This window comes from Gorilla gorilla, chromosome 3 (genome assembly GCF_029281585.2).
Source record: "Gorilla gorilla gorilla isolate KB3781 chromosome 3, NHGRI_mGorGor1-v2.1_pri, whole genome shotgun sequence".
Taxonomy (NCBI): Eukaryota; Metazoa; Chordata; class Mammalia; order Primates; family Hominidae; genus Gorilla; species Gorilla gorilla.
Window position 1 is genome coordinate 71,602,048 of NC_073227.2, and position 27,332 is coordinate 71,629,379.

The 27,332-nt window shown below is 39.7% G+C and overlaps 1 protein-coding gene across 8 annotated transcripts in view; it reads right to left on the reverse strand.

The window, feature by feature from the left end:
- Nucleotides 1–3,561: 3,561 nt before the first annotated feature.
- KIT (KIT proto-oncogene, receptor tyrosine kinase) overlaps nt 3,562–27,332 on the reverse strand; it is an 82,603-nt gene continuing 58,832 nt past the window's right edge. For 2 of the 8 annotated variants that reach the window (XM_004038686.3, XM_019025977.3), the window contains exons 8-21: nt 20,557–20,671; nt 18,213–18,394; nt 16,914–17,020; nt 16,696–16,822; nt 16,311–16,415; nt 16,117–16,227; nt 14,754–14,904; nt 12,820–12,911; nt 12,242–12,369; nt 11,055–11,177; nt 7,654–7,765; nt 7,443–7,542; nt 6,983–7,088; nt 3,562–5,837 (exon numbers count right to left, since the gene is read on the reverse strand). In XM_004038686.3, coding sequence (XP_004038734.1) covers nt 5,709–5,837; nt 6,983–7,088; nt 7,443–7,542; nt 7,654–7,765; nt 11,055–11,177; nt 12,242–12,369; nt 12,820–12,911; nt 14,754–14,904; nt 16,117–16,227; nt 16,311–16,415; nt 16,696–16,822; nt 16,914–17,020; nt 18,213–18,394; nt 20,557–20,671 — 1,688 coding nt within the window. In that variant the 3' untranslated portion in view covers nt 3,562–5,708. Of the gene's footprint in view, nt 5,838–6,982; nt 7,089–7,442; nt 7,543–7,653; nt 7,766–11,054; nt 11,178–12,241; nt 12,370–12,819; nt 12,912–14,753; nt 14,905–16,116; nt 16,228–16,310; nt 16,416–16,695; nt 16,823–16,913; nt 17,021–18,200; nt 18,395–20,556; nt 20,672–27,332 lie in introns of all 8 variants that reach the window. The other 6 variants (XM_019025975.3, XM_019025974.3, XM_019025978.3 and 3 more) reach the window with 3 other exon arrangements.

Below are 27,332 nucleotides of genomic sequence, written 5' to 3' on the forward strand. Positions count from 1 at the left end.
AAGAAAGGACCAAACGCTGGAACTCCCACTTTCAAAGGGGTGCTGGAGGAAGACAAAGAGGAGGACCGGCGAATGCAGGCAAGAAGGCAAGTTTCAAGGAGTCCTTCAATGCATAAAGCTTCATTTATTTGACAATTGAGTGGTTGCTACTGACCAGGCTCTGTTCTAAACACTGCTCTAGGCAATGGAATGATTGAACAGAGTGCTCTGAAACTGGAACTTTGGAGATCACTCAAGAGTTTTGAGAGAGCCCATTTAGTACTCTAGGGAGAACCAGGTCACCTGCAATCAAGAGGGTTTTGAGATTTTTCTGTTCTGGGTTGAATTGTGTCTCTCCCAAATTCCTATGTTGAAGTCATATCCATAACTCCCAGTACTTGAGAATATGGCCTTACTGGAAATAAGGTCTTGGGAGATGTAATTAGTTAAGATGAAGTTGTACTGGAGTAGGTTGAACCCCGAATCCAATATGACTAGTGTCTTCATCAAAAGGGGGAACTTGGACACAGACACACACACAGGGAGAGCACCATGTGAAGTTGAAGACGGAGGTGTACAAAGAATGCCAAAGACTGCCAGCAAACCACCAGAAGCTGGGAGAGGCATGGGACAGATTCTCACAGTGCTCCGAAAGAACCGACCCTGCCGACATCCTGATCTCAGACTTCTAGCCTCCAGGACTGTGAGACAATCAATTTCCATATGGAAGCCAGCCAGTTTCAAGTGCTTTGTTATGGCAGCCCTAGCAAACCAATACACTTTTCTTCATAAAGGTTCACTCAAAGGCTGCCCAGGTGGTGCTTCCTGAAGTCTTGCTCATCCCGAGACCTCTCCCATGGGGCATTTTCTCATGCAGACGCTGGTGCTGCTGACCTTCTCCAAGACGAAGTGTGGGGTGGTGCGGTCTTCCTGTCTTCAGCTTCTGCACCTTAAGCCCTGAAACTGCTTGTCAGCTGCAGCTCCTCTCCCTACTTCTGAATAAGGAAGAGCACTCCTGCCACTTTCCCTTCCTCTCCACCCTTCCCCAACTACCAACGCCCTCCTTTTCTTCTCTTCCCACAAAGCCTCTGTATAGGCCTCAGTAAGGCTGTCCGAAGGAATGTTTCTAGTTCCCCTTTCTCTTCTCCCCAAAGCGCCACCCCCTCATGTGAAATTAAGCTAACTTCACTAGCTTCTGTCTTCTTCTATTTCCTCTCTTTCTTGGGCCCATTTCCTCCCTAATGGCTCTCTCTCACTCCAAACACTGATGGGATGTTTAATTATTTGTTCAAAAAGAACCACTCTTGAAGTACTGTGCTAGCAGCTTCGGGGGTGTCTGAGATGAAGAACATCTGTCCCTCAGGAAGATGGAAACTTGGTCATCATTTAAGGGGGACAGGTAAGTCTCTCTGCAGGCTAACACCAGTTGACTCCTATCAGCTTGTTGGAAAAAACTGTGACTTCTAAGGCACCTGGGCTCAGTTGGAGGGTGTGGTGGCAGATGAGTGATGTCTGCGTGGCCAGGGTGGTGGGAGACACCAGCATGGGAAGACCGGGTGTTTGCCATCACTGAGGTACAGATCTGGATTCCAAGTCTGGCTTCATGTACTGCTCCATGAACTTGGGCAAAATGTAACTCTTGCAACCTCTTGGGCAATTTAACCCCTGAGCGTCCGGACAATTCAATATTTAACAAGTAAATGATACCACTGACACCAGTAACCCTGGCACATACGGGAATTTTATGTTAACCGATTTTAAGTCTGGATATAGTATGGGTGGGGACAAGACAAGAACCAAAATAATAAAAAAATCAATTGTAAGAGCCATAAAAAGTAAAGAGTGTTGTGGGAGTTCAGCGACAGCTTCCCATTGAGATGATTTCGCTGGTCTTGAAAGATGGGGTCTTGCTGGAGAGAAGAGACAGTATGCAGTCTGAGAATGGAAGCAGAGAAGAGCATGGGGCATACTCATGGGCCTTCGATAATAGGAGAGAAGTAGGAAGGAAGGCTGGAGCAAGAATAGAGAGCTTTGAATTCCTGGTCAAACACTGGGATTAAAAAAACAAACAAACAAACCACCACCACCACCCAGAAATCTTTATAGCAATGTCAAGTTGTGCAACACACTTGTACAATACTGTTTGCACCTAAGAGAAAGAAAATTAGAATCAAGCTTTTGACTGTGTAATTTTACATGGGTTATGTCAGTACAGGAACACCGCCCTCCCTGCTTAATAAGGTGAATTGGCCGTGGCAAAACTTATTAGGCATATGAACGAGCTGGTCTTGACAGCCTCACATTAATACATCAAGGTAGACACTACTCCCATGAGCTGAGATTTCAAGAGCTAATCTGCCTAATGTCACACAATGGTTAAATGGTAGACACAGGGGTGGCACTGAGATTCGAACCAAGTTTGAGCCTGGGCACCAAGACCTGGTATTCCTTTCCAATGAAAAGCTAGGCTGGTGAGGAAAATTAGCTAGACTCTTAACACAGGGGACTGTCAACTGCTTCTAACGCAAATTTCTCACACATGACAAAGGCTAAATGACAGTGAAAACATTTGGAAAGAAAAGACCTCTTTGTTTTGTGGTCAATTAGCATTCATTCCTGTCTGCAATAAAATAATGGGAATTGCCTGACTGAAATGTGGGTCTGTTTTTCACTGATTATTGACGCATTCCTTGCCACACAATTCCCTCTTGATTTTAAAAGGATTCCTTTTCATTACAGGTCACTTTTCACCCCTTCCCTTTCCTTTCAGGAGACATTTCTGCAGGTGTAGATGTCACGTCAATAAAGACAGTCATGACTGAGGGTGTGTGGGTGCCTCATTCTTAATAGGATTATGTGATTCAGGGTGCTTCCTTTTGTTTCAAGCTGAAGAACTCTCAGCCTCTGTTTGGGTTCCAGTGGTCGGTACCAATTGGGCATGCATAATGTTTCACCCACATGACAGCACCCAGCTCATACATACTAAGCACCTCCCTCCAAGTAGAAGTGGAACCTAACTGCTCCAGAAGCAAGTAAGAATAAGGACTTCAGGTGCAGCATGAATATCTCATTTTGAAATAACCTCTCTTCAAAACCCAAGCCAACAAGAATACAAGCCACTTTCTTGGGATTCCTCATGTCAACTTGGTCTATTATTTTACTGTTCATGTTTTTAGACAGTCTCTTTTGGGAGGAAACACGCCAGTCATATTAGATTAAGCCACATGAAATTGCTGTTATTTGACCATTATTTTGCTGCCAAAAATGGCAGCAAATTCACACGAATACCAAAAATTCACATGAATCAATCTAATAATAATCATAGCTATGTGTAAAATTTTTAGAATGTTCTCTGTGTTTTTCAATTTAAATAGAGACCTCAGGTTGCAAGACTAAAATGAGAAAATATCACACGTATGAAAATTCTTAATATCTGTTGAATCTCGAAGCATGTAAATCCTAGTGTGATCTGATAGCCCTGCACATATTTTATGAAAACTGAGTACAAAACCTTGTCAGGATGAATGCACTTTAATGCTTTAAAGTTTAATCTCACGAATCTCAACAATCAAATGACTCCACTTGATTTATATATGTACATTTTATTAGAATTCTTCAGAACTGTCAACAATTGGACAACATACAGGAATAAAACACGTGGAACACCAACATCCTTTAAACTTACGCCGCTTATGTATTTACACATAAAGTTACTGTATATATAAAAAATATTTTCAAGGACTCATGGGCTTGGGAATATTCAAAAGACATTATTGCTACATTTCAATATTTACAAAAAAAGCCACAAAATAATTTCAAACATTAAGCCACTGCAAAGAAACATCTGATGTAAGAAAAAATTATAAAAATATAAACTTTCAAGAATATCCAAGACAAAACTCTCAATGAAGTGCCCCTGAAGTACCTAGACATCTATAACTAACAACCACTTTTCTTACTATCATTGAAGTCAATAGAAACACAAAGGAATTTTTCAGACAAAGTATGGCAAACAACAATCTCTTGGGTGACAACACAACCCCAAAATCTGTTAACTTTGGAAAGGTGCGAGAGCATAGAACTCCAGTGCAAATGGTTACTTCCAGATAATGGCCACAGTTCTCTAAATGTAGTCTAAGAAATGTAGAAGGGGGAAACCATAAAGGCAACATACCTGAATCTTTCAAGACAACACACAAACTCTGCCATGTACACATTTACCTTTTATATTGGGCAGTGAGGAAGGGGAGTTTTTTGTTTTGTTTTTAAAGAGGTAAACTACAAGAATAATATCCAGGCTACAGTCTAAAGGGTAAAACTTAAATGTTTCAGTGAGACAGTAGCGTTATGGAAGGTCTAAGGAACAGGTACAGTCAGATAAGTCTAAATAACAGAGTGCCTTAAGTGCAGGTGAACTGCAAATACATAGGGACTGATGCCTTCCACTTCCTCTGCACCACTATGGAAGCTTCTGGTAAGCTACTCTAGATAGCTATGTGAAAAGAAACAAGAGCAGTACTAATAATGAAAGCCAAGTTACTTTTCAGGTACTAAAGGACCCTCTTGGACTCAGGGCAAAAATACCCCTCCAAATATTTGTCTACACACATACAAACGTACATACACATATATAGATACTGGCCCGGCGTCCAGGACATGCCTGCGAAGGAGGCTAAACCTATACTTTATTTCCTGCTACATAAGAATCCAAACTAAGACAGCAGTGTTTTCTCACTCCTGTGGGAGCCATGCAGTGAATCAGTAACTTTGTCAAACAGCATCAAATCCATTGAGTACAATGCCATTCTGAAGCTGATAGGCTTGTTCCACAGAATCTATAGAGTAAGTTCATCAGCTAAAAGAGGAGATTTTGTTCAAACTGTGCTTTGTGGTTATATTGTTTTCTTACAAAATGGTATTAACTGTTTCCTTCAAACTTATATGGCTCTTAATCTACTTCTATACACAGTGGACATAATGCCAGGGTTGTATACAGAAACGAAACCTTATGGTGTTTTCCCCTCAAATGTAAGAACACGGACAATTTATGGATGCGTATATACAAGTGTTGGCTAGGGAGGCCTTCTCTCCAATTCAATGCTCTAATAGCAAACTCTATTTAAAAACCAGGTCAGTAGTATAAAAGCTCATGCGGTGGTCCACAGAAGAGCATCTTTTGTTCACACTTGGGGATCATTTTTTTCATGGCCTATGTCTCATTCCCAGCATGAAATACTAGATTTCTTAAGCCCAGGTGTTCATACTCTGTCCTTTGTTCTAATGATGTTGTTTTCCACATAAAGGACTTAGGTTTTCAGCTTCTAATCTTGTATCATCATACTACTATGGATGGTTCTGAAGGCCAACTGTGATTACTACCATTTATTCAGGTAAACTATCAACCATATTTTTGGGCAGAATTGGAGGAGCCTTGGAAAGGACTCTGGCCCCCCAGTCCATACCTCCCTCTCTTTTTCCAAATCAGAATGTTTTCTGTTCATGGTAGAAGCTACGTTGCTATTGGGAATATATACAGTTGGAACCTTTGCAATAGGATGGTGGCTGATGACAAAAATCATCGACCACTAAAGTGTGCTCAGAAAGACAGGATTGCAGTGGGGTGCCCACTATCCTGGAGTTGGATGCAAGTTGAAAGAAAAGAAAATAACCATCATGGAAGCCAAAAGAAGAGATCATTCCTGCAGGGGTGACCCAAACACCCATTCTGCTCAGACATCGTCGTGCACAAGCAGAGGCTGGGAGGAGGAAGCGGTGCTGCCGACAGAATTGATCCGCACAGAATGGTCCACCACGGGCTTCTGTCGGTTGGGGCTGCAGTTTGCTAAGTTGGAGTAAATCTGGGGAAAACAAGCCCATAGTCAATACAGCAGTCCCTACAACGAACATAGCAACAAAAGGCATACTTACAGTGTCAAGATCACAACTAACTGATGGAAACTCTTAAGAGAGAAGTGGTTTACAAGAACTTTGTGGCCAAAACCCAAGTCATACTGACAAAACAAATATAAGCTTTGCTTTCCCCTTCATTTTTCCAAGGAAATAACTTTATACAAGAAGTGGGGACAAAACATGCACAAGCTTAGCTCTTCTAAAAGGGCACACCAGGCACCAAGCACTATCTTACCTATTTAAAAGGCTTGTAAATCTCTACAGCAACTACAACCCAATAACCAATGTAATTTGCTGGGAAACCCACGGCCCTTCCAGGGGTCTCTTGTCAAGAATCAAAGCAACTGGGTGGAAAATGCTGTTTAATTTGAAACATGCTTTGACACCCAGAAGAACAAGCTTTAACCCAAAAATTATCAGTGGTGTGCTATTAGGAAAGAAAAGATAGCTCCAAGCACACAGCCCAGGAAAGAAAGCAGCTTAAAAAAATCTGAGTCAAAGTATCACTAATTCTTGCTTAAAAAGAGGAAATAATGGATTTGAGTTTTCATTCCCCCACACTTCCCAAATCACTGGGAGGGGTCTCCCAACTTCAAACAGCTCTTCATTCTATATGGCTTGTGGGCATGACAGCTATCTGCCATTTTCTGGCTATGCTTGTTTGATCAGAAGGCTTATTTCACTGCAGTAACAAGCTGTCTTTTCTATGCTTTTATTCTAGTTCACATCACCCCAACCCTCCAAAGGATGCATGGCCCTGACATGTGAGAGGGAGAAAATACTGACCCCATGACCAGCATTTGAGATGAGGGAGGAAACATGGCAAATCCTTATGGAAACTTCTACTTCCAGTGAGTACAAAACTCTCCACCCTTCCCCCTCAATCTCACATCCTTCTTTGGCTCAGAATAGGAGGGCTGGGCAGAAAGAACTGGTTTCCATTGCTTTACTTCCCCTACCTGAAGCCCAATTTGCAACCTAAGATGAGGAGAGAAGGGGTTGGGAGGTTAGTCCTCACCCTGAAAGCCTGAGGAGGAGGACACACCTGGAACTGGGAGAAGGGGGATTCTATGCCTGGCCAGGGTATACTCACGTGATTGGTGCTCTCTGAAATCTGCTTCTCAATTAGCTGAACAATTTGCTTGAATGTTGGTCTTTTTAGGGGATCTGCATCCCAGCAAGTCTTCATTATGTCATACCTGCAAGACAAGGGCCATTTACTATCCCTCCTCAATGCCCTCAGCTTGTTTTCAAATGTATGGGCATCCAGCAACTTCAGTAATAATTCCAGGGCTATGCAACTGGACATATGGACTGACATATAGATAACATAAAACACTGCATGTATGAAATATTGCTGAAACTTTCTGTATTTTCGGTGACAAGAGATTATGAAAATAAACTACAGAAATGACATTTGACCAGTGTGTCATAAAGAATCCAAGTGACATTTCAAACTGTGTTATGAAAACCCTCAACATCTGGGTTTCTGTCTTTAAAAAGAAAAATAAAAGGGAAAACGTGACCTAAAGGAAAAATTTTTTGGCTCTTACATTTCAGCAGGTGCATGTTCAGGGCTGAGCATCCGGAAGCCTTCCTTGATCATCTTGTAGAACTTAGAATCGACAGGCATTCCAGGATAGGGGCTGCTTCCTGAGACACAGTTTGCAAAGCAGTGTTAATCACAAGGAAGCAGGACACCAGTGAAACCTCAAGAAGATGCTCTGAGTCTAATGAAGTTGTCTTTGGCAAGGATCATTTTACCTAAAGAGAACAGCTCCCAAAGAAAAATCCCATAGGACCAGACATCACTTTCAAACGTGTATACACAGTTGAAAATGCTTTCAGGTGCCATCCACTTCACAGGTAGTCGAGCCTGTAATAGAAGCACAACAGAGTCAATAATGTTAATTCAGAAGCTCAACAAAATTGAATAGAAGATATTCTTATAGATGCTGCTGTAGCTGAAATGTGGAGTGATAACTTGAGTACCATCTCACAAAAACCTTTTACCTATATGAACTCAGATGATCCCAATCACCTCTGAAATACATGGCTCACAAGTGCATTATCCCCATTTTAAGATGTGAGCACTATGTCAGTACGGCATAGAGATTAAGAGCACAAACGTCAGAGACAGCCAGACATTTTAGCCCTGGCTCCACCATGGGCCTTAGGTAATGCAGAGATTTGTTAGTTTCCACTGAATATGTCCCTCTCCTTCCTTAAAAACAGAAACACGGCCTCTCACAATTAGGACTACATTTCCCAGCCTCCTTTGCAGCTAGCTAGCTGTAGTTAGGTGACTCGGTTTTGGCCACTAAGTTGTAAGTGCTGTATAGCAGCTTCAGGAAAACCTCCTTACAATATAGCTGGCACGTGCCCTCTGCCCTCTCTTCTCTAGTGCAAGGGCCCCCTGCCTTCTGGATATGATGGCTGGTTACCCACCTGGTGGTCATCTTGGACCATGGACATGGGGGTTACACTCAGGAATGGCTAAGCATGGAAAGGAAAGACTTGCCCGGGTACTCCATGGAACCTTTATACCAATCCTGGCCTGCTACTCCTAGACTTCTTTTATTTTGGGTTTTCTGTCAAAACCCAAAACTTTCTCTAATACACTGGGAAAGTCACTAAAATATTTGTAATTAAGCCTCAGTATCTTCTTCTGTAAAACACAATGAATACTTTTAATTTTATGAATTGTCTTGTGGGTTAAATAAGATAATGTGGGTAAAAATGCTTAGCACCGCCTGACTCAGTGCTATCTGAAAAACTGCCTAGAAGAAAGGCAAGTACTTGATAAACAGTAGTGGCTTGTGATCGTGACTCTTTGGAGAACTCTCTCCATTAAAGTTGAGCTAAACTTTCTGTAACTAGTCCTTTTAGATGCATTCTGGATTCCCAATCTTAATCTGCCATAAAAAGCTAAATCAATCCTTCTCTTAATCCATTTAGGATTGAAAACTGGGAAAGCTTTTTTTTTTTTTTTTTGGTGTTAAAGTTATTTTAGTCAGCTTACAAAAACAAAACAAAAAACTTCCAATATCCCTTCCCTTCCTAGATGTTGTGCTAAAGTTCCTATAAGGGCTCCTAACCTGAGATCTATGGGTGTCAAATTCAGGGGCCTGTGAACTTGGAAAGGAAAAATGACATCCTTATTTTCGCTAATTTCTAGATGAAATTTAGCATTTCTTTAAATTACTAACAAAGGTGATAAAACACAGCATCAGCTGTACCTGTGACTTTGTCATGAACAGTAATCATAAATATCTTCATATCCTATTAAGTCTTTACAGGTATCTCAAAATCATATTTACATGAATCACCACTCTAAAATTACAGTGGTTTTTAGAAAAAATAGCAAAACCCACAATTACTTTTACACCAACCTAACAGAGCCTGTTACTCTCTATAGTAAACATATGTACTGACATATCACAAATTTACTTAGTATCTTCATAGCTATTTCGATTTAACTGTTTTCCTTGGTATTCCTATGTATTTCATCATAGGCGTTGAAAACAGTGTTCTGATAAGGGTCCCATAGGCTTTACCAGGCTCTAAAAGGGGCCATGACATGAAAAACAATGAAGAACTCATGTGAAAGGAAAGAACTTCAGAAAACCTGACACAACAAGGAGATCTCAAATGATGATGACAAAAATGTGGGGCAGTAACATATGTGAGTTTCCTTCTTCTTATCTTGTTCCAGAAATTCTCCTTACCCATTAGCCTGGTGAAAGCGAGATCTGTGATTGGTTAGTTCAACTGACTTGAACTGGAGTCTACAATCTGGAAGCCTGATAGAGCCAACCCCTCTTTGTCAATTCAAACTAAGGTCACTAACCAATAACAAGACAGTATGTAACCACCATCACGATTATTTAGATCGTAAATAAGACATCTATAAAGAATAGTAACAATATGTCTGGCACTGTCATAAGCACTTTACATATATTAACTCATAACTTTCTGAGTCAGGAATCACTATTATTCCCAAGGGGAGAAAAACAAAGATTCAGAGGTATTGGACAACTCTTGACAAAATTACACAGGCATGAAATAATGGAGACAGACTGCAGAATTCATCAAGACTGGGCCTGGAGGCTGCCACCTTCTTCCTCCTCCCTTTGGTCAATATTCAGAGGACTGGATAATTAACGACTTATCATTCTTCCTTCCAAAATTGCACCAGGATGAAGAGAAGTTGTTTTTATTATCACTCCTGATGATAATATCTAGCTTCAGCGCAGCCTTTTCAGAAATTCATGCTTTGGCCAGGAGATAAACACAGAAACACTCTTACAAAACCAAATCGAGTACAGGCTACCAATAGAGACGCCACAGTGATGGGGGGAAAACATTACATTATCATAAGGGGCACAAAAATCCACCTCCAGGAATAAATCTGGACTGCAGAAATGGGCCCAGGAAGACAGGCAGAGAAGAATATAAAGGGCAATATGGTTTTCCATGGCGATGGGATGCCACTCTGGAAATCACAGGCTCTAGTTTCAGCCTCTATTGTCCTGTGTCACCTCAGATAAAAAGCACTAAAATATGCCATGCCTTAGTTTCTCCAACTTTTAAAATAGGAAGGTGCTGCAATTATAGGACAAGGGTTTGTTCTGAGGATTCAATAAAAATTGGCAAGGAAATACAGCACTTTGAAAAACATTTGCTATGTTCTACAAACCCATTATTACTTATGAACCTATTTAATAGCTCTCCGTGTATTCTAGGATCCAACATTCTATATGGCTAACTCTGAATATGATCTTAGATTTTAATATTTTTCACACGGCATGTCAATCCCCCCAAAATTTCTCCTGCTGTGACCTTCAATGACCTACATTTGTTACACTTGAGCAAAATCAAGTTCATTGCTATTCTCAGGCTATAATGAAAATTAAGGCTATTTCTGTTTCCTTCACATGCCCCATAATTACACAATTAGAATTAGGACTTCTATTATTGAATGTTAGTTGTAGTAATGTTCAGCATACCATGCAAATTTTGCTGAAATACACTTAATTTGACTGCTAAAATGTGTGATATCCCTAGACAGGATTTACATTATGAAAATCACAGGAAACAATTTTTATCGAAAGTTGAAACTAAAAATCCTTTGCAGGACTGTCAAGCAGAGAATGGGTACTCACGTTTCCTTTAACCACATAATTAGAATCATTCTTGATGTCTCTGGCTAGACCAAAATCACAAATCTTTGTGATCCGACCATGAGTAAGGAGGATATTTCTGGCTGCCAAGTCTCTGTGAATACACTATTAGGTTGGAGGAGAAAAGAAAACCATTTAAATTCATTTTAACTTGTAAAGAGTGAAAACTAACTTTTTAATATTATAGTGTTGCTTATATTATAAAAAATCCAATACTTTTGTTTTAAAGTATTCAGTACACCAAAAATAAAAATCAAAAGTATGCCTTGAATGATGTTCACATAATCAAGAGTCTAATTACTATAATCTCTTTTAAAAGCAATTCTAATAAATGTTGTTTTCTTCTCAGGACTGCTTTCATTCATAGGGAAATACATAAGAAATAGTCATATCATATTGTTTAAACTGAAAATTCATTTTGCATGCATCTCTTTGAATGTCCTTTCACAGAGTTCCTAATATGCCTTTGCAACTTCAATCTGACATCTCCCAAGGACACACGGAAGAAGGTCTTTATTTCAGCCATCTTATATCCTTTCTTAGTTTGGTAATTGTTGGGAAATGTCACCCGTGACATTTAAGGGTAGGACTGGTAACTCATTCTGTTCGGTTAATCTTACTTCCTAAGGAACTCCTCTCACCCTTCCACAGACCATGCTCCTTGTTTTGGTTCCATCATTCTTTCCATTCCTATCCTTCTCCCAAGTGTTTATTACTATCTCTGACCCCTTATTTCCTGACACTTCATAAGCCACACATATAATATTTGGATCTAACTTCAATAAAACTCAAGTCTATGCTTCACCCCAAGCCTTGTAACTATGAGGTGCCCTCTGCTTTTACTGATAAAATGATTCTGTTCTCTAGGAACATATCCTATATCCTAAAAGCCAAAAGTTTTAAAAGAATTTCACTGCATATAAAAGAATATTCATAGAAAAACTCATTTAGACAGGCTTGTACTTTACAGCTTATAAATTAGAACAGGAATTCCAAAGAGACAGCAGTTGGAACATGAAGAAACTAAATTTCCTCTGCTTTTGGTTACCACACTTCAAAATGACATTCTGCATTTTAACTATGGCTCTAAAATGCTCTGTTCTCAAAAAAAAAAAAAAAATCAAAAAAAAACAAAACACAAAACTCTTTTGAGAATCACTCCCACTTACATTCTTGGAGGCGAGGAAAGCCATGCCCTTTGCCACCTGGTAAGAAAAGCTCAGCAAGTCTTCTAAGTCTAGGGCCAACTCGTCATCCTCCATGATGGCAGGAGTCACATCTCTTTCTATGTATGAGCCTGTGAGGAAGAGAGGATTTTTCTTAGCAATTAAAACCATAAAGGTCAGGAAAGGAAAAGACGGTGGCAATGACATACCAAAGGCTGGTAATGAATGAACTAATGTGAACTTGCAGGCAGATCACTTCCCTCGTGTCCAGGAAAGGTAGATGCTGAATCACAAAGTTAATATTTAACAATCCTAGGCTGGGTTACAAAATCCATAGAGGAGAGGGATGGCGAATTAATGCAAAGATCCCATATCTATAGAAAGATACTCAGGCACAAAAACATATGCTCTGACCCCAAACACCCACTTGCAACCCTAACTGCCACTGACCATTGGCACTGCTACCATAAAGCAGAACTGGTCTGCATCATTGCTACTGGGAATGATGTTATATTCCACATTAGCATGATATACATACTCTCTGTAAAGTTACTCTTGTTGCTTGATAGGTAGGTACTCACCTATTCTCGCAGATCTCCTTTTGTCGGCCTTGGTTGGGACAACATAAGAAACTCCAGGTTTCATGTCCATGTACTCATTAGTACTATCACTGCTGGGAGAGATGAAACAAGTCATGACTGAATCAAGTGGGACGTGTAGAAGGGCACTCATGGGTCAGGCTCTACCTCCTCATCCCCTTTGCTACATAATAGACTGGACCAATTTGAGGAAAGTCACGTAAAGTTTGAATAAAGAGTTTGAAAATCCTGTTCTGTAAGAAATGAGTTTTTAATAATGGATATTGGGGTCCATGCCCAGAAACTAGGTGTCCTTTTTGTGTATAATCATATAGAGGACTCAGGTTAGAAATTTCCCATCTCTTGACACAATGAATTTAATGGGAGACAGAGAGCCAAATACGGTATCCCGTATTACCTCAAACTCTCTAAATGAGCCCCAGGAGACAAGATGAAAGAAAGACAAAGAAGAGCTTCCAAGACGTGTTATGCAGGAGGCAGAGATCGTTAACATATAGTGACTGATGGAAGAAGGTTTAAAAAAAAATCAAGTTGGTTCAGATAAACACCAATAATTTGGATGATTTTCTGAACCATCTGGACCTCTTCAATCTGCAACATTTGGCTGGAGACTCTTCAAGATTTCTAGTACTTCCTGCTTCTGATTAGCATAGAAACACCATGACAACAATCTCCTTCAGAGTGTGCTGGTGGTTCCAATCCCATATGGGATCCCAAAGCACAAAGAACATCACACAGGATTGAACAATTTAGGCCATTATATCAGAAAGTTAAAGGATATATATAGGGCCAAGGTTTCAGAAAGAAGCAAAATGGCTCATTTCTTCACATAATGAGCACATGCCCAGGAGAAACTAACAAAAAGTGGTTTTGTACAGTTTCTACTACCACTTTAAACTACTCAAGTTTATAGGATTTAAAAAAAATAAAAAGTTTCACCTGGGGTTTTAAACTTTAGCCAGAGGTACAGAAAATGGCTTTAAGAGGTAATTGCCCATCAATAATATTTACTGAGGTCTCCTTGAGGGCCTGGTGTTAAGAGTTCAGGAGGCAATGTCTTGCCATTGCAAGATGCAGTGGATATAAAGTGCATGAAAAGGATAGGAGAAATCTACCACACAACTGCAGCAATATACAGTATAGGGGATTGGGCAAAATAACCATGACTTCTGTTGGACTGGGTACATCTAGGAAGTCTTCTCAAATGGTGGTCCTTAAGAGCATTTCCAAAGAAAGAATAGGCAAGATATGAGAAGAATTCTTTTCTGGTTGTAAATCAAACTCAAAGCTCTTTATACATGATTCAAATTCAGAATGGCATCAATGATGAAAGAGATGAGAATAATGTCCAGAATTTTAAAAAAATGTGCTGGAGTAGTTATGTCTTTTAATAGCATGATGAAATAAAAAGGGCAAGAGGCAAGGTATATAGGAATAATCCAGAGGTCGATGGCAAAAAGCCTACGTGTAGAGATATGTTCAGAGCTCTTTGTCATTCTGCTAAAGGTTTTAAAGGGACTTTACTGTGGCAACTTGAGAGGCTTTAGCATTTTCTCTATAAACAGTATCTCACTGGAAACATGCATATAGTACCAAGCTCAACAGTATAAATGGAAATACATGCAGGACAGAACCGTAAGAGAAACAGATATAGAATTCATTCAGTTGCATGGAACTAAGGTGTAGAAGAAAACTGAAAATGCATTTTTAAAAAATCAGCAAAAATCTAGGTTGGAATCTTTAAAAACACAATTTAACTTTCTAAACTGTTAATCACATTTAAATGATTTAATAATTTTGATTTCATACCTCAGAGTACCTCAGTTCATTTTTTAAAGAATCAGCCTTGATTGCAAACCCTTATGACCCCATGAACTGCCTGTCAACAGCTAACTATTTATGTAAATCAGTCTTACCAGGAAGACTCCTTTGAATGCAGAAGATTCTTATAAAGTGCAGCTTCTGCATGATCTTCCTGCTTTGAACAAATAAATGAATCACGTTTTCTTCTCAAAAAATTCAAAAGATCACCATAGCAACAATATTCTGTAATGACCAGGGTGGGCCCTAAAAGCACATAAGGAAAGGTTAGAAAGAAGGTGAGATACATAGATTAATTCTGCCTCCCATAAAAATACCCAAGGGTGGTCATGGCCATTAATATTCAGCTTCAGTGGATAAGACTACTTAGTCCCAATACAATCCTATATATTAACACTGCTTATCAAAAAAGCAGCATTATGTGGAGTAACATAAAACAAGCAAGCCTCTTTTAACCTGAATTTCTAAGTGACATTAGTATTTGGGGCCAAGCATGACTGCTGGTTTTACAGACAGAAGTTACTGCTTTCAAAGATTCTACTATTATCAAGCTTCCTACGTGAATCCTTTGGTTCACTTCTGTTTACAGCAGGGCTTCACACACTCTCTGTAATGTTATTATGGAAATAATGAAGGCACAAACTGTGGCATAGTGGGAAAATCAGCCACAAGGAGCAGCCAGCTGGGACAAGACTGGAAAGTGAGTGAAAACCTAAAATGACCTGTGTTCTGAGCGCTACTAGTTGAAAAATTTTTTGGTGCTATGAATGTTTAAACTGTAGTTTAGAAGTAACAGGCAACTAATTAACTTGGGTAAGAAATTTTCTCATGAACAATTCATGATGTGGTGAAGCAACATTTATGGGGATTATTTGAAGCATTATATAAGGCTGTCAACTTTATCGTGGATCTCCAGAAACAGCTCATTTTACACATCTTTGTTTCTTTCAACTGAAATACTTTCTGCAAACATCACAGACATCCTTGATGGGAACTTCAACTAAGGCTTCAAATTGGAAACTTATTTTTAGAGAAGTGAAATGTTTGCCTCATTTGGTGTATATTTGAGAACCAGTAGGCTTAGGCGCCCATTTTAAATTGTAGTATGCAAATTAATATTAACCCTTTCAGTGGCTACATATGATCAAGAAATGTATAAAGCTTACAAGATAACAGAAGCCTTCTGGTCAGGATGAGATATTCAAGAGGCTGATGTTGTTGATGTTACAAACACGACAATAACTAGTGTATGTCCTGGGCTGTTCTACCCCATAATGATAAAATTAAAAGCTGCATTCTTAAGAACAATAAGGAAAACAAAATCTAGCAAGAGAGAACAATAGTCTGGGTAAAAAAATCTTCCAAGCAGTTTATAATCTAGCATTGTCAAAATCATATTAAAATGTCATGTTTTGATAACCTGACAGACAATAAAAGGCAGTTTGGACATGGCTTTACCTCCAATGGTGCAGGCTCCAAGAAGATTCACAATATTCATGTGATTACCAAGGTAACTCAGGACTTTGAGTTCAGACATGAGGGCTTCCCGTTCTGTTAAATGGGCACTTGCTAAAATTGGAAACATGCATTTTAGCAAAAAGCACAATTGGCAAACTGATGTCAAGTGCATGCAGTACCATACAGGAACTTACGTTTGAGCATCTTTACAGCGACAGTCATGGCCGCATCTGACTTAATTAAGCCATAAGCAGTTGCCTCAACAACCTTCCCGAAAGCTCCAGCACCCAGGGTTTTCCCTGTAGGAAGGAAGACAACAAGGTAAGTGGTGGTGGTGCTGGTGGTGGAATTGAAGGACCATTTGTGCAGTTTCAAAATCAATAAAGGAATTAAAAACAATTTTGTCTAGAGACATTTTCCTACAATGTTCTCTATGCCAAACCTATCAAAAGGGGTGCAATTTCACAGAAAACTCATTGTTTCAGGTGGAACAAAACAAAGGAAGCCACTGGAGTTCCTTAAAGTCATTGTTATGTGTACCCAAAAAGGTGACATGGAAAGCCCCTGTTTCATACTGACCAAAACTCAGCCTGTTTCTGGGAAACTCCCATTTGTGATCATAAGGAAGTTGTGTTGGGTCTATGTAAACATAATTGTTTCCATTTATCTCCTCAACAACCTTCCACTGTACTTCATACATGGGTTTCTGTGGGGAGAAAGGGAAAAATAGATCACCTTTTAATAATTATTGTCTCAGTCATTAGAGCACTCTGGAGAGAGAACAAATAAATGGTTACCTGTAAATATTTGTAGGTCAGAATCATCACAATAATGCACATCATGCCAGCTACAATTACGAAACCAATCAGCAAAGGAGTGAACAGGGTGTGGGGATGGATTTGCTCTACAATGAAAGAGAAATGTGGAATCACAAACTTTGGCAGGATGGGATCTCTACCACAGCCACTCAGTCCCAAACTGACCCACCTCCCAACTCACAGCCCATGGCAGGATGCAAAGCTATGTGAGTCTCAGAGCTTCACCTTGGTTACATTGTACTCTTGTTATTCAAATGAATCTTTAAAAATATAACTTGAAACCACAATACTGCAGAATAGAAGTTGAGATTTCTGTAGAAAAGGAATAATTTATGCTGTTTTTCAATGAAAAGCAACATCTGAATGCACTTTATACTTCAATCAAATTCCTGCCTTGTACAACTTTAAAAAAAAGAAGCTTCCTTTATGGACGGTTTATATTTTCTTCTTTAAGCTTTCCTGTATTTTCCAAATTTTCTACACTGAGCATGAATGTCTTTCACAACCAAAAAAAAAAAAAAAAAAAACATTTTTAAGGTATTCTTTTCGTTGCCCTGTCTGAAAAACATGGAAGATTCTTCCCCTCACTACTCAAAACCTGAGAAAACACGCCACCTTTTGGCACTAGTCTTTGCCCACTCAAAAAACAAAAACAACAAACAAACAAACAAAACCCCAAGAAGGCCTAAAAAGTAAGTGCCCAGTTTCTTTGTCTTCCCACTTTGTACCAATTCATCAGTTTGCCCAAAAGATCTTTTAACTTGTTAAGAGAGTTAGTCACACATGAATCAAATTTTAAATATTTTAAAGAAATAACTTGCTAACATGACTTCATAAAGGCAGTGTTAACTTTTGGATACAGTGTCTGGCAAAGTGTTAAAATAATTCATTTTAAATAACTGAAATTTTTAATTGAATTTAAATTTTAGATTGTTCTAATTCTGTTTGGGTGTAAGGCAAATATATTCCCCCATTTGCTTTCTCTAGCCCTTTTTGATGGAGACAATTGTAAATATACAACTAATTATATAATAGAGACACACATACATATAAAATATATAAAGTAGCATGGTTAAAATTGCTCTGGTAAAAGCATATACTTAACAAGCTAGTACAAAATGAAACTTAGTGAGTTTGATGACAGTATGGTGTGATGCATGTATTACCAGAAATGACATGGTCAACGTTGGAATGAACTTAAAATCATGACTGATATGGTAGACAGAGCCTAAACATCCCCTTAAATTGGATTAAAAAGAAATATACCTTTGTTGTTACCTTTAAATGCAAAGTTAAAATAGGCAGAAGTCTTGCCTACATCGTTGTAAGCCTTACATTCAACCGTGCCATTGTGCTTGAATGCACTAGAATCTATAGAACTCTGAACCACTAGCTTTCCAAACGGTGGCCCAGATGAGTTTAGTGTCTGCACATCCACCGGCAGTACAGAAGCAGAGCATCTAAAGGGAAGAAAACAAAAGCCCCGGCTTACTCTAGGAAAATAAATAAATACATAAAACACTTGGGATGTGGCATACTTTTAAAACAAAGTTAGAGGTTCATAATCAACAGCAAATGTCCTTTTACAAGTGTCTAAGAATAAGCTCTTTGGTGACCTAGTGAGTGAAAAAAGCACTGGGGAAGAGAAGGGCAGAGGAGGCTTCGGAGTCAGATGCGGGTTTGAATCCTGATGAGTTACTTTAACCCCCACCAAGACTGAGTTTCTACGACTGTAAAACAGGGATAGTAATACCCATTGCAGAGGGTTACTGAAAGGATTGGAAAAGAATTCAATAAAATGACAGGCATGTATGCTGGTACACTGTAGATCCCTAAAATAAACAAGCTTCAAAAGGGTACATGAATGGTTGAAAAGAAATAGCATAGAGGAGGAAAGCATAAAAAATCTTCAAGGGGCCAGGCGCAGTAGCTCACACCTGTAATCTCAGCACTTTAGGAGGCCGAGGTGGGCAGATCACCTGAGGTCAGGAGTTCAAGACCAGACTGGCCAACATGGTGAAACCTCGTCTCTACTAAAAATACAAAAATTAGCTGGGCATGGTGGCAGGCGCCTGTAATCCCAGCTACTCGGGAGGCTGAGGCAGGAGAATCACTTGAACCCGGGAGGCAGAGGTTGCAGTGAGCCAAGATCACTCCATTGCACTCCAGCCTGGGCAACAGAGTGAGACTCGGTCTCAACAACAACAACAACAACAACAACAACAAAATCAAGGATGTAGACCAGAAAATAGTCAAAGTGAGGACTGAAGTTTGAGTTCTAAGCAGGAAGGCCTAGTTATACTGCAGGTGAGACCACCACTACAAGGGATCCTTTTCTTGAGCCAGACCCCGACTTCCCTATTCTAAACACCTAGCTATTCCCTGTTTCCTTTCTTAACACCTACATACATTCATTGTTTATTCCATCTATTATGTGTTTCTACCCACTAGAACAAGTTTATCCAACCTGCAGCCCACATGTGGCCCAGGACGGCTTTGAATGCGACCCAACACAAATTCATGAAGCTTAAAACATTATGAGATTTTTTTTGCAATTTTTTTTTTTAGCTCATCAGCTATTGTTAGTGTTACTGTATTTTATGTGTGGCCTAAGACAGTCGTCTTCTTCCAATGTGGCCCAGGAAGCTAAAAGATTGAACACCCCTGCACTAGAACATAAACTCATAAAGGCAAAAAGACTTGGGTGTGTTCTGTCCATTAGAATAGTGTCTGGTACACACTTGCCACTCCCTGTGTATCTACTGAATGAATGCCTGTAACTACGGGGCTTGCTTCTGCTGTGGCCATTCCTCCCAGGGGCCTTGAACCCTACTTAGTATTCCCCAAAAGAAAACACTCTCCTAAAACCCAGCTGAAAACAGCAATCCGATGTAACCCCTTCCAACTTGTTGTGATAAAGAGGCTTATTCCATGAAAAATAAAATTTCTGCGCCCATACTAACTATTCAATTGTGATATTAACCTGGGCTTTTAAAGCCTGAGCATAAAATAGCAATTGATGGATAAAAACAGCTGTGGTGACCCCATTTTCGTCTTCAGGTAATGCAAAAGGGCAATTTAAGGCTTAAGTGTGGATGGTGAGGGGCAAGCAGCACAGTGCCAGATGTTCTCTGTTCAGGGGCTGGGCACATAATCAAGAAGAAACCCTTTTTAAAAGCGGTCGCTTGCAAACGCCATATGTATGTTGTAATTGTGCGATCATTACTTTTTGGTAACTTGGCAATTAACTACTGAGGTAATTTTTTCATGATAACTACAGTCACATTTCCCACACACATTACCTCCTGTGTATAGAATGGAAATCTAATTACTCTGTCCTGCAAAATTGCTTTATCTACCTGCAGGCTAGAAATTGCATGATAAATCCAGAAAGATAACACCAAAATAGAGAAGTCATTCAGTAATGATTTTTCAGCAAACAAAATTAATGTCTACCAAGAAAAATATAGCAATTATCCCTTCTAAAAAGCCACATGGCTAGAAAAAAAACAATAATCAAAACAAAGCTTTTTTAAAAAAATCAGAAAACATATTTGAAATTCAAGTGAATTGCAGTCCTTCCCCTCTGCATTATAAGCAGTGCCAAAAATAATCATCTCACCTCTGCTCAGTTCCTGGACAAAAATACCAATCTATTGTGGGCTCTGGGAATCCTGCTGCCACACATTGGAGCATGCCATTCACGAGCCTGTCGTAAGTCAGGATTTCTGGTTTTGCTGCAGGAAAACAGAAATGGCCATATGTCAGAGTGCTGGAAAACCTCAGCAACATTCACTTCACTCCCTCTCTAATCCCTACAACCTTCCTGAGGCTGCTGAGTAGCCTGAGGGAGCAAGTTCAAAGGGCAGAATCTGAACCAAGGAGTGGAAGGGTACAAGGAGGCGGCTGTCAGGGTCCAACCCAGAAAGGCTTTCCCAGCCACAGTGGCCCAGCCCCAGAGGAGATGGCTGAGGCAGAGGTCGCAGGGCCAACTGCAGGGTTTCTGCTTTCAGGGAGTAGGGATCTGAAGACTGCTTCTAATCAAACTCTAGGACTCCAGAGTGTTCCACAGGTAAAAATCCACTTTAAAGGATTCCTGCCAATGGGATTTCAAGCAACTGTACCTGCCCTGGGAATTTCAAGTTATTGTGGGAACTGGAATGGATGAAATTAGGAGTTGTTAGAGGAAAAGATAAGCCCCACTCTTTTGCTCTTACATGAATTTTCTCCTTTTTGGGGGTGGAAGGGTGGTGCCGATTAAAAGCCGAATCACTCTATTTACAGGGAAGCTAGAACATAAAGAGTAAAATACAATATGGGCTTTACTTCAAATCTTTGTTTCAAATGCAAAATATGAACAGAAAACTAGAAGACAAAACCAGCCTAAGATTTATATATTTATGTATATTATGAACGTGAATATATACATATATATAAATATATATATAAATCTGAATATATTCACTGTAACAGCAGAAATGCTCTAATTTGGTATTTCTATGTGACTACAATAACCAGCTAACACTCAAGAATTTCTAATTTTTGAAGTTATCTACAAAGTGAAAGGAAGATGCACTTATACTCGGTGGTTCTGACGGCAATACATCTGAAGGATTCCAACCCTCTAAGAATAAATAAGCTCAACAGAAGCAACAGGATGGCAGGGATGCTGATATGCTGACCCTGTACTCGGAAGAACAGCATTGATTGTGCCAAGTCTAAGCACAGAATTACGGGAGCCCCATGCACAGTGGACACATCCGAATACCAGCTCTTACATTTCTCAGTTCTTTGAACTTGAGTAAGTTTCTACATCTCTCTAAATTTTTGTTCCCTCATGTGTAAAATGGGAATAATAACTGTGCCCATCTCATAGGGATACTGAGACAATTAAATGAGATGGCACACACAGAGAGCTAAGAATGACTTATAGAAATGAAACAATTATTTATTATTATTATTGCTGGGCACGGTGGCTCAAGCCTATAATCCCAGCACTTTGGGAGGCTGAGGCTGAGGCAGTGGATCACCTGAGGTCAGGAGTTTGAGACTAGCCTGGGCAACACAGTGAAACCGCATCTCTACTAAAAACACAAAAATTAGCTGGGCACAGTGACATGCACCTGTAGTCCCAGCAACTCGGTAGGCTGAGGCAGGAGGATGGCTTGAACCCAGGAGGCAGAGGTTGCAGTGAGCACCACTGCACTCCAGCCTGGGTGACAGAGTGGGACTCCATCTCAATAAAATTTATTATTACTATTAATACTGAGTTATTATTTTATAATCAGAATATCTACCTTTCTTGGATAACCAATTTCACTACAAATGAAGTGAACTGTATTTGCCACTCTAAATATTCTCCTCAATAATCTAAAAATTCCTTCTTTAAAATAGTCTGATAAGGTGTATATTTTAACCCAATGCGCAGGGAATTCAACATCAATTATATTGCAACTGATAGGGAAAATATATGCAGTGAGAAGGAAAGACTGACAGATCAGAAACTTAGGAAGTTTATTTCCCTAAAGGAAGGTAACACTGATAAATGACATCTTTGTAGAATAACCTCTCAGCACCTCACCTCCCTGGAGGCACCTCCCTGGAGTTGGCGGAGATCAGAGTATCCACATGCATGACACACCCACCTGTCACTCAACCTGGCCCTGCTGATGAGCAGGCCATTTGGCTAATATACACAAAAGAGAAACTCTCCAAAACAATCTCAAGGTAGGGGCATCCTTGAGAGTTTGGATCCAATGCCAGCTTTCACAAATAGAGCAAGAAGACAAGCCATCGTCTTGCGAAAGCATCCATCTGGCAAGTTTCATTTAATTATCATGGGCAACTGTGTGATCAGGCTGAAAAGTAGGACACAACACAAGAAATCAGCAGACCCTTAGGAGAGTGCTATTTGCTAGGGACTCTAGGTGCCATACTGTGGGTCTCTCTGGAGTCAGTTTAAGTGTCACCTCCTTTTCTAAGCAAGCCTAAACTCTCTGATGCCAAGCTGGTCTCTCTCCTTTCCTTATTCCCAAAGCATTTAAGAACACCTGACGCTGGTATGCAAGATCTTGGTCTGCCTCCTCCATCAGACTCGATGTTCTCGAGGGCAGAAACGACATCTTACTGATTGAGTATACTTGTAACTCCTAGCTCAGTGCGACCCACAGCAGGCACACAGTAAGCACTGTTGAATGATGAAGATCCCACCCAAAGGAACAAGTCTCTAAGATTCCAAAGGCATTCAATTATAGAGTCACAGGAAGAGACCTGTGAGAACAGCCTAATTGTGACTTTCGTAAATACGGCACTATTTCTATTATTTTTGCAATGGAGAGCCATGAGATAAGAAATCCGAGGGCCATGAGATAAGAAATCCAAGTCCCTGACAACATGAATTTTTTATAACACTGAGATGAATGATGAGTGGGACCAGTCTACACAAAGATGGTAGAGATAACTGAATAGGACTCAAATAGGAGCTAAGTTCACAACACAGATGTACTCATACCTATATTCCCTTAATACTCATACTTCCTAATGCTCATAACACTACATGGTAAATTCTTAGTGGAATTAAATATTAACTTAATAGGCGGAGGAAAGGCTGAAAGAACACTTTAAGATGATGTTAACAATGGTTATCTCTGGGTAGTATGGCGATGAAAAGTTTCTATTTTATTTTTTTATTTCTAATTTTATTTTGCAATGAATGGGTAGCTGAAAGTGAACCTATAAAACATTGTTTAATTAAAAAATTGGAACAGCTCAAAATTACATAATCAATTCCATTTAGCTTTGGTTACAAGTATGCTCTAACATCCAAGCCTTCTAGCATGACACCTGGTAGCAGTTATACAACAGCCATGGCTGGCAACGGTGTGGTCTGGCTGGCCTACTTGTTCCCATGTGCTGGTTAATTAAGCAGTTTTGTTAAGTTTCTATCCCAGGTGGGTCATAACCTGAGGCTAATTGAGCAGCTTTTGTCCTGCTGGCCTTAGGTTGGCCAACCAAGCTGACAGGGTCCTAAATCTTCAATATGCCTTAGACTCTCTAAGGGAAGAGAATAAATGCACATTCCTGGGCCGTACCTCCAGAGATCTAGTAAGCTGAGGGTATGACCCAGCAATGTACCTTTTTAAAGGGCCTTTAAGGAACCCTTATCAAAGCCAGGACAAGAGTAAGGCAAGAGAAGCACCCAGGGCATAAAAATAAGAAGGCACTAACCCTAAAGGGCCTATGAGTGGGTATCTGTGAGAGCACCTCCTTACATTTCACACTCTAGGTGCCTTTCTTGCCTCACCTCGGTCCAGCCCTTTCCCTAACATTGGTGCTAAGAGACCTCCTTCTGAAAAGGATGAGACACACTAGTACAGCATGAGCTGTACCTGGCAAGTTGCATTATGAAAATGTTTAATGCATAAAGAATGAGCCAGGTGGAAATCTAATTCCTAAAAATGAAAATCTGGGCTCATCTGCATTTTGTAAGTGCCTCAATGCACCGTGTTTGGCATTAAATATACATCTTGCTTTTAAAGATACATAACTCTGCAGTTCTCCAGGTTAAATCTGAGCTGTAGCTTCTTAGATATTCTGCAATAAGCAGTACAGCAAATGACACATTCTCTAATTCCTCCCAAGTTGGAGGTTTAGATAAGCCTAAGAGGTGTATAAGTTATGCATTTCCTGTGGAGATAAAAAAAAAATAGCCTTTTTGCCTTTAAAAACATCATGGACCTGAGTCATTCTGATATCGCCAACAACACCGATCAGCTTGTAGGCAGATTTCAGATGCTTGTAACTCTGCTGAGAATTTATTGCTCATGCAATTAAAAATCCTACACATCCAGTGATTTACCCCACAGATTTGTGATCTTGGAAAATATTCCTTTTCATCACCATCCAGTCCATGTGGAAAGCAAGAACAAAATGAATTTTAAGAACATAGTACAGATAACAAAGCTGAGGGCTGGTGGCTGAAAGGCAATACACAAGCCAATGGTAGAAGGGGTCTTCCTTTCTTCATCTAAATGCAGGGAGGCATTTTTTGATTAGAGTTCTCTCACCCAGCCACTTTAACCAACTTCCGCTATAAATGCACATTTGCCCACATTTTATAATCAGCAGGACAAAAAACGCAAACACTTAAGTCTCCAAATAATAAAAGACTAAATGAAGAGGGATCATAAGAATGAATTTCTGTTTTTAAAATTTGAGGTTTGCTGGTGTTTAAAGGCAATGAAGCAATGCTTTTCTGGAATTTTTCACTATCCCGGTTTTGGTCTGTGTAAAACCTACACTTGTGCCATAATACCATTATAATAAAGAAATTTAAGTCAGCTAAAATTGGAGTAGAAAAATAACCTTACTTATAAAAGGAATATTATACTTTTTTAAAAATTCCCAGAATAGATATTTTGGACATATACTGTGTCTTATACATTCTTAAAGATATCCAGAAATTGGCATATGGACACTAACAGAAGTTTATTTAACAAACAAAATAAAACTTCAACTACAATCTCCTGTACCTATTTATTTTAACAGTGACTGTCATTTTAAAAAGAAAAAAAATCATTCTCTTAATGAAGTGATTTTCTCAACTAGGGCTCAGCAAACTTTTACTATAAAGGGCGAGATAAATATTTCAGGTAAATATTTTAGATTTGTGGGCCATAAGGTCTTTCCTGCAACTCAGCTCTGCAGCTGTAGTACAAATGTGCCCATAGACATTATATAATCAAATAGGCATGGCTGTTTTCAATAAAACTTTCCTTGTGGACACTAACATTTGAGTTGTATTCTCATGTCTCATGAAATCTCCTGATTTTTTAAAACTAATCAGAAATAAATTCAATGACGTTCTTAGTTTGTGAGCCATTCAAAAACAGGTTATAGGCCGGGTGCAGCGGCTCACGCTTGTAATCCCAGCACTTTGGGAGGCCAAGGCAGGAGAAAGACCAGCCTGGCCAACGTGGTGAAACCCCATCTCTACTAAAAATACAAAAATAAGCCAGGCATGGTGGCAGGTGCCTGTAATACCAGCTACTCGGGAGGCTGAGGCAGGAGAACTGCTTGAACCTGGGAAGTGGAGGTTGCAGTGAGCCAAGATTGTGCCACTGCACTACAGCTTAGGCGACAGAACAAGACTCTGTCTCAAAAGCAAAAAACAAAACAAAACAAAAACAGGCTACAGGCCAATTCTGGCCAGCAGGCTATAGTTCTACCAACCCCTGTTCTAAACAGCAATCAAAAAGATATCCCAATCACAAGATTACGTTGAAAAATGATGAAACTACTTGGAGAGACTTCTTCAGCCAGAATCACTGCTCAACTTACAGGAGCACCATTGCTGTATCACCCAGCCGTGGGGAGGAAGACCTGTACACACATCACAATGCCACTCTGCTTGCTGCCAAGGAGTGCAGGCATGGGACAAAATCCTCTTTTTTCCTACTCTGGAAAAGTAGCTAATTCATTTTGCAACATAATTCAGAAGTGGAGGAGAAGGGTATTGACAGAATGCCCATGGAAACATTATGTCCCTATTCTTGGATTAATTTAAATTTCACTACATTACAGGTGACCTTGCATACATCTGTAAATGAAGGAAGCTAATTTGATGTAAAAACAAGTGGCTCAACTGAAAAGAAAATCTCCACAGAGTGGAAGTTCCACAATATAAAAGGGACCACTCACTGCTTTTAGCGAAGTCTATGTACCCAAGTTTAGAGTCAATTCCAGCAGAAGTTTACATGGCTACATACCTAAACCTGTTTCTCCTGCTTTTCCACCATCAACATAAAAAAATGGCCAAACCACACAAACAGGGGCAACCAAGGGCTATGGATCCAGACAGTTTACCTGGTTCTCTTACAGGTTCAGTGTTTACATCAAGGCCCCTAACTTAGCAACACACCCACCAGACCAACTTTCTTATGAGATAGGGAGGAAGAGTAATGACGCCAACCTTTGAGGAGGGAAAGATGTTTAGCTTAGTTCAGAGCTACATCTGCTAAATTTTTTCAGAACAGAAGAGAATCAAGTTCTACTTTAAAAGTAGGTTGCCATTATATCTTTTTTTTTCCAATTTAAACATCTATAACAATTCTTGCCTCCACAGACATTCTCTTTATAAGGAGAAAGAGATATTAGAGTGTCACATCAAAAACAACATTCATAATTCCCAAGCAATTTGAGAACACAAACTCATTTCAAGTTCAGGAACAGAAAACACAAACAGAGTTCAAACACTGTCAGATATCTCAAATGAACACATATTATCTATAAAAAGATTAATGTGAAAAGACAAGCAATGATTTTTACATAGATTAGCTACCACACTAAGAAGATCTGAAAATTATTCCTTAATTTAGAACTGTCCTGAAAGCCAGCACA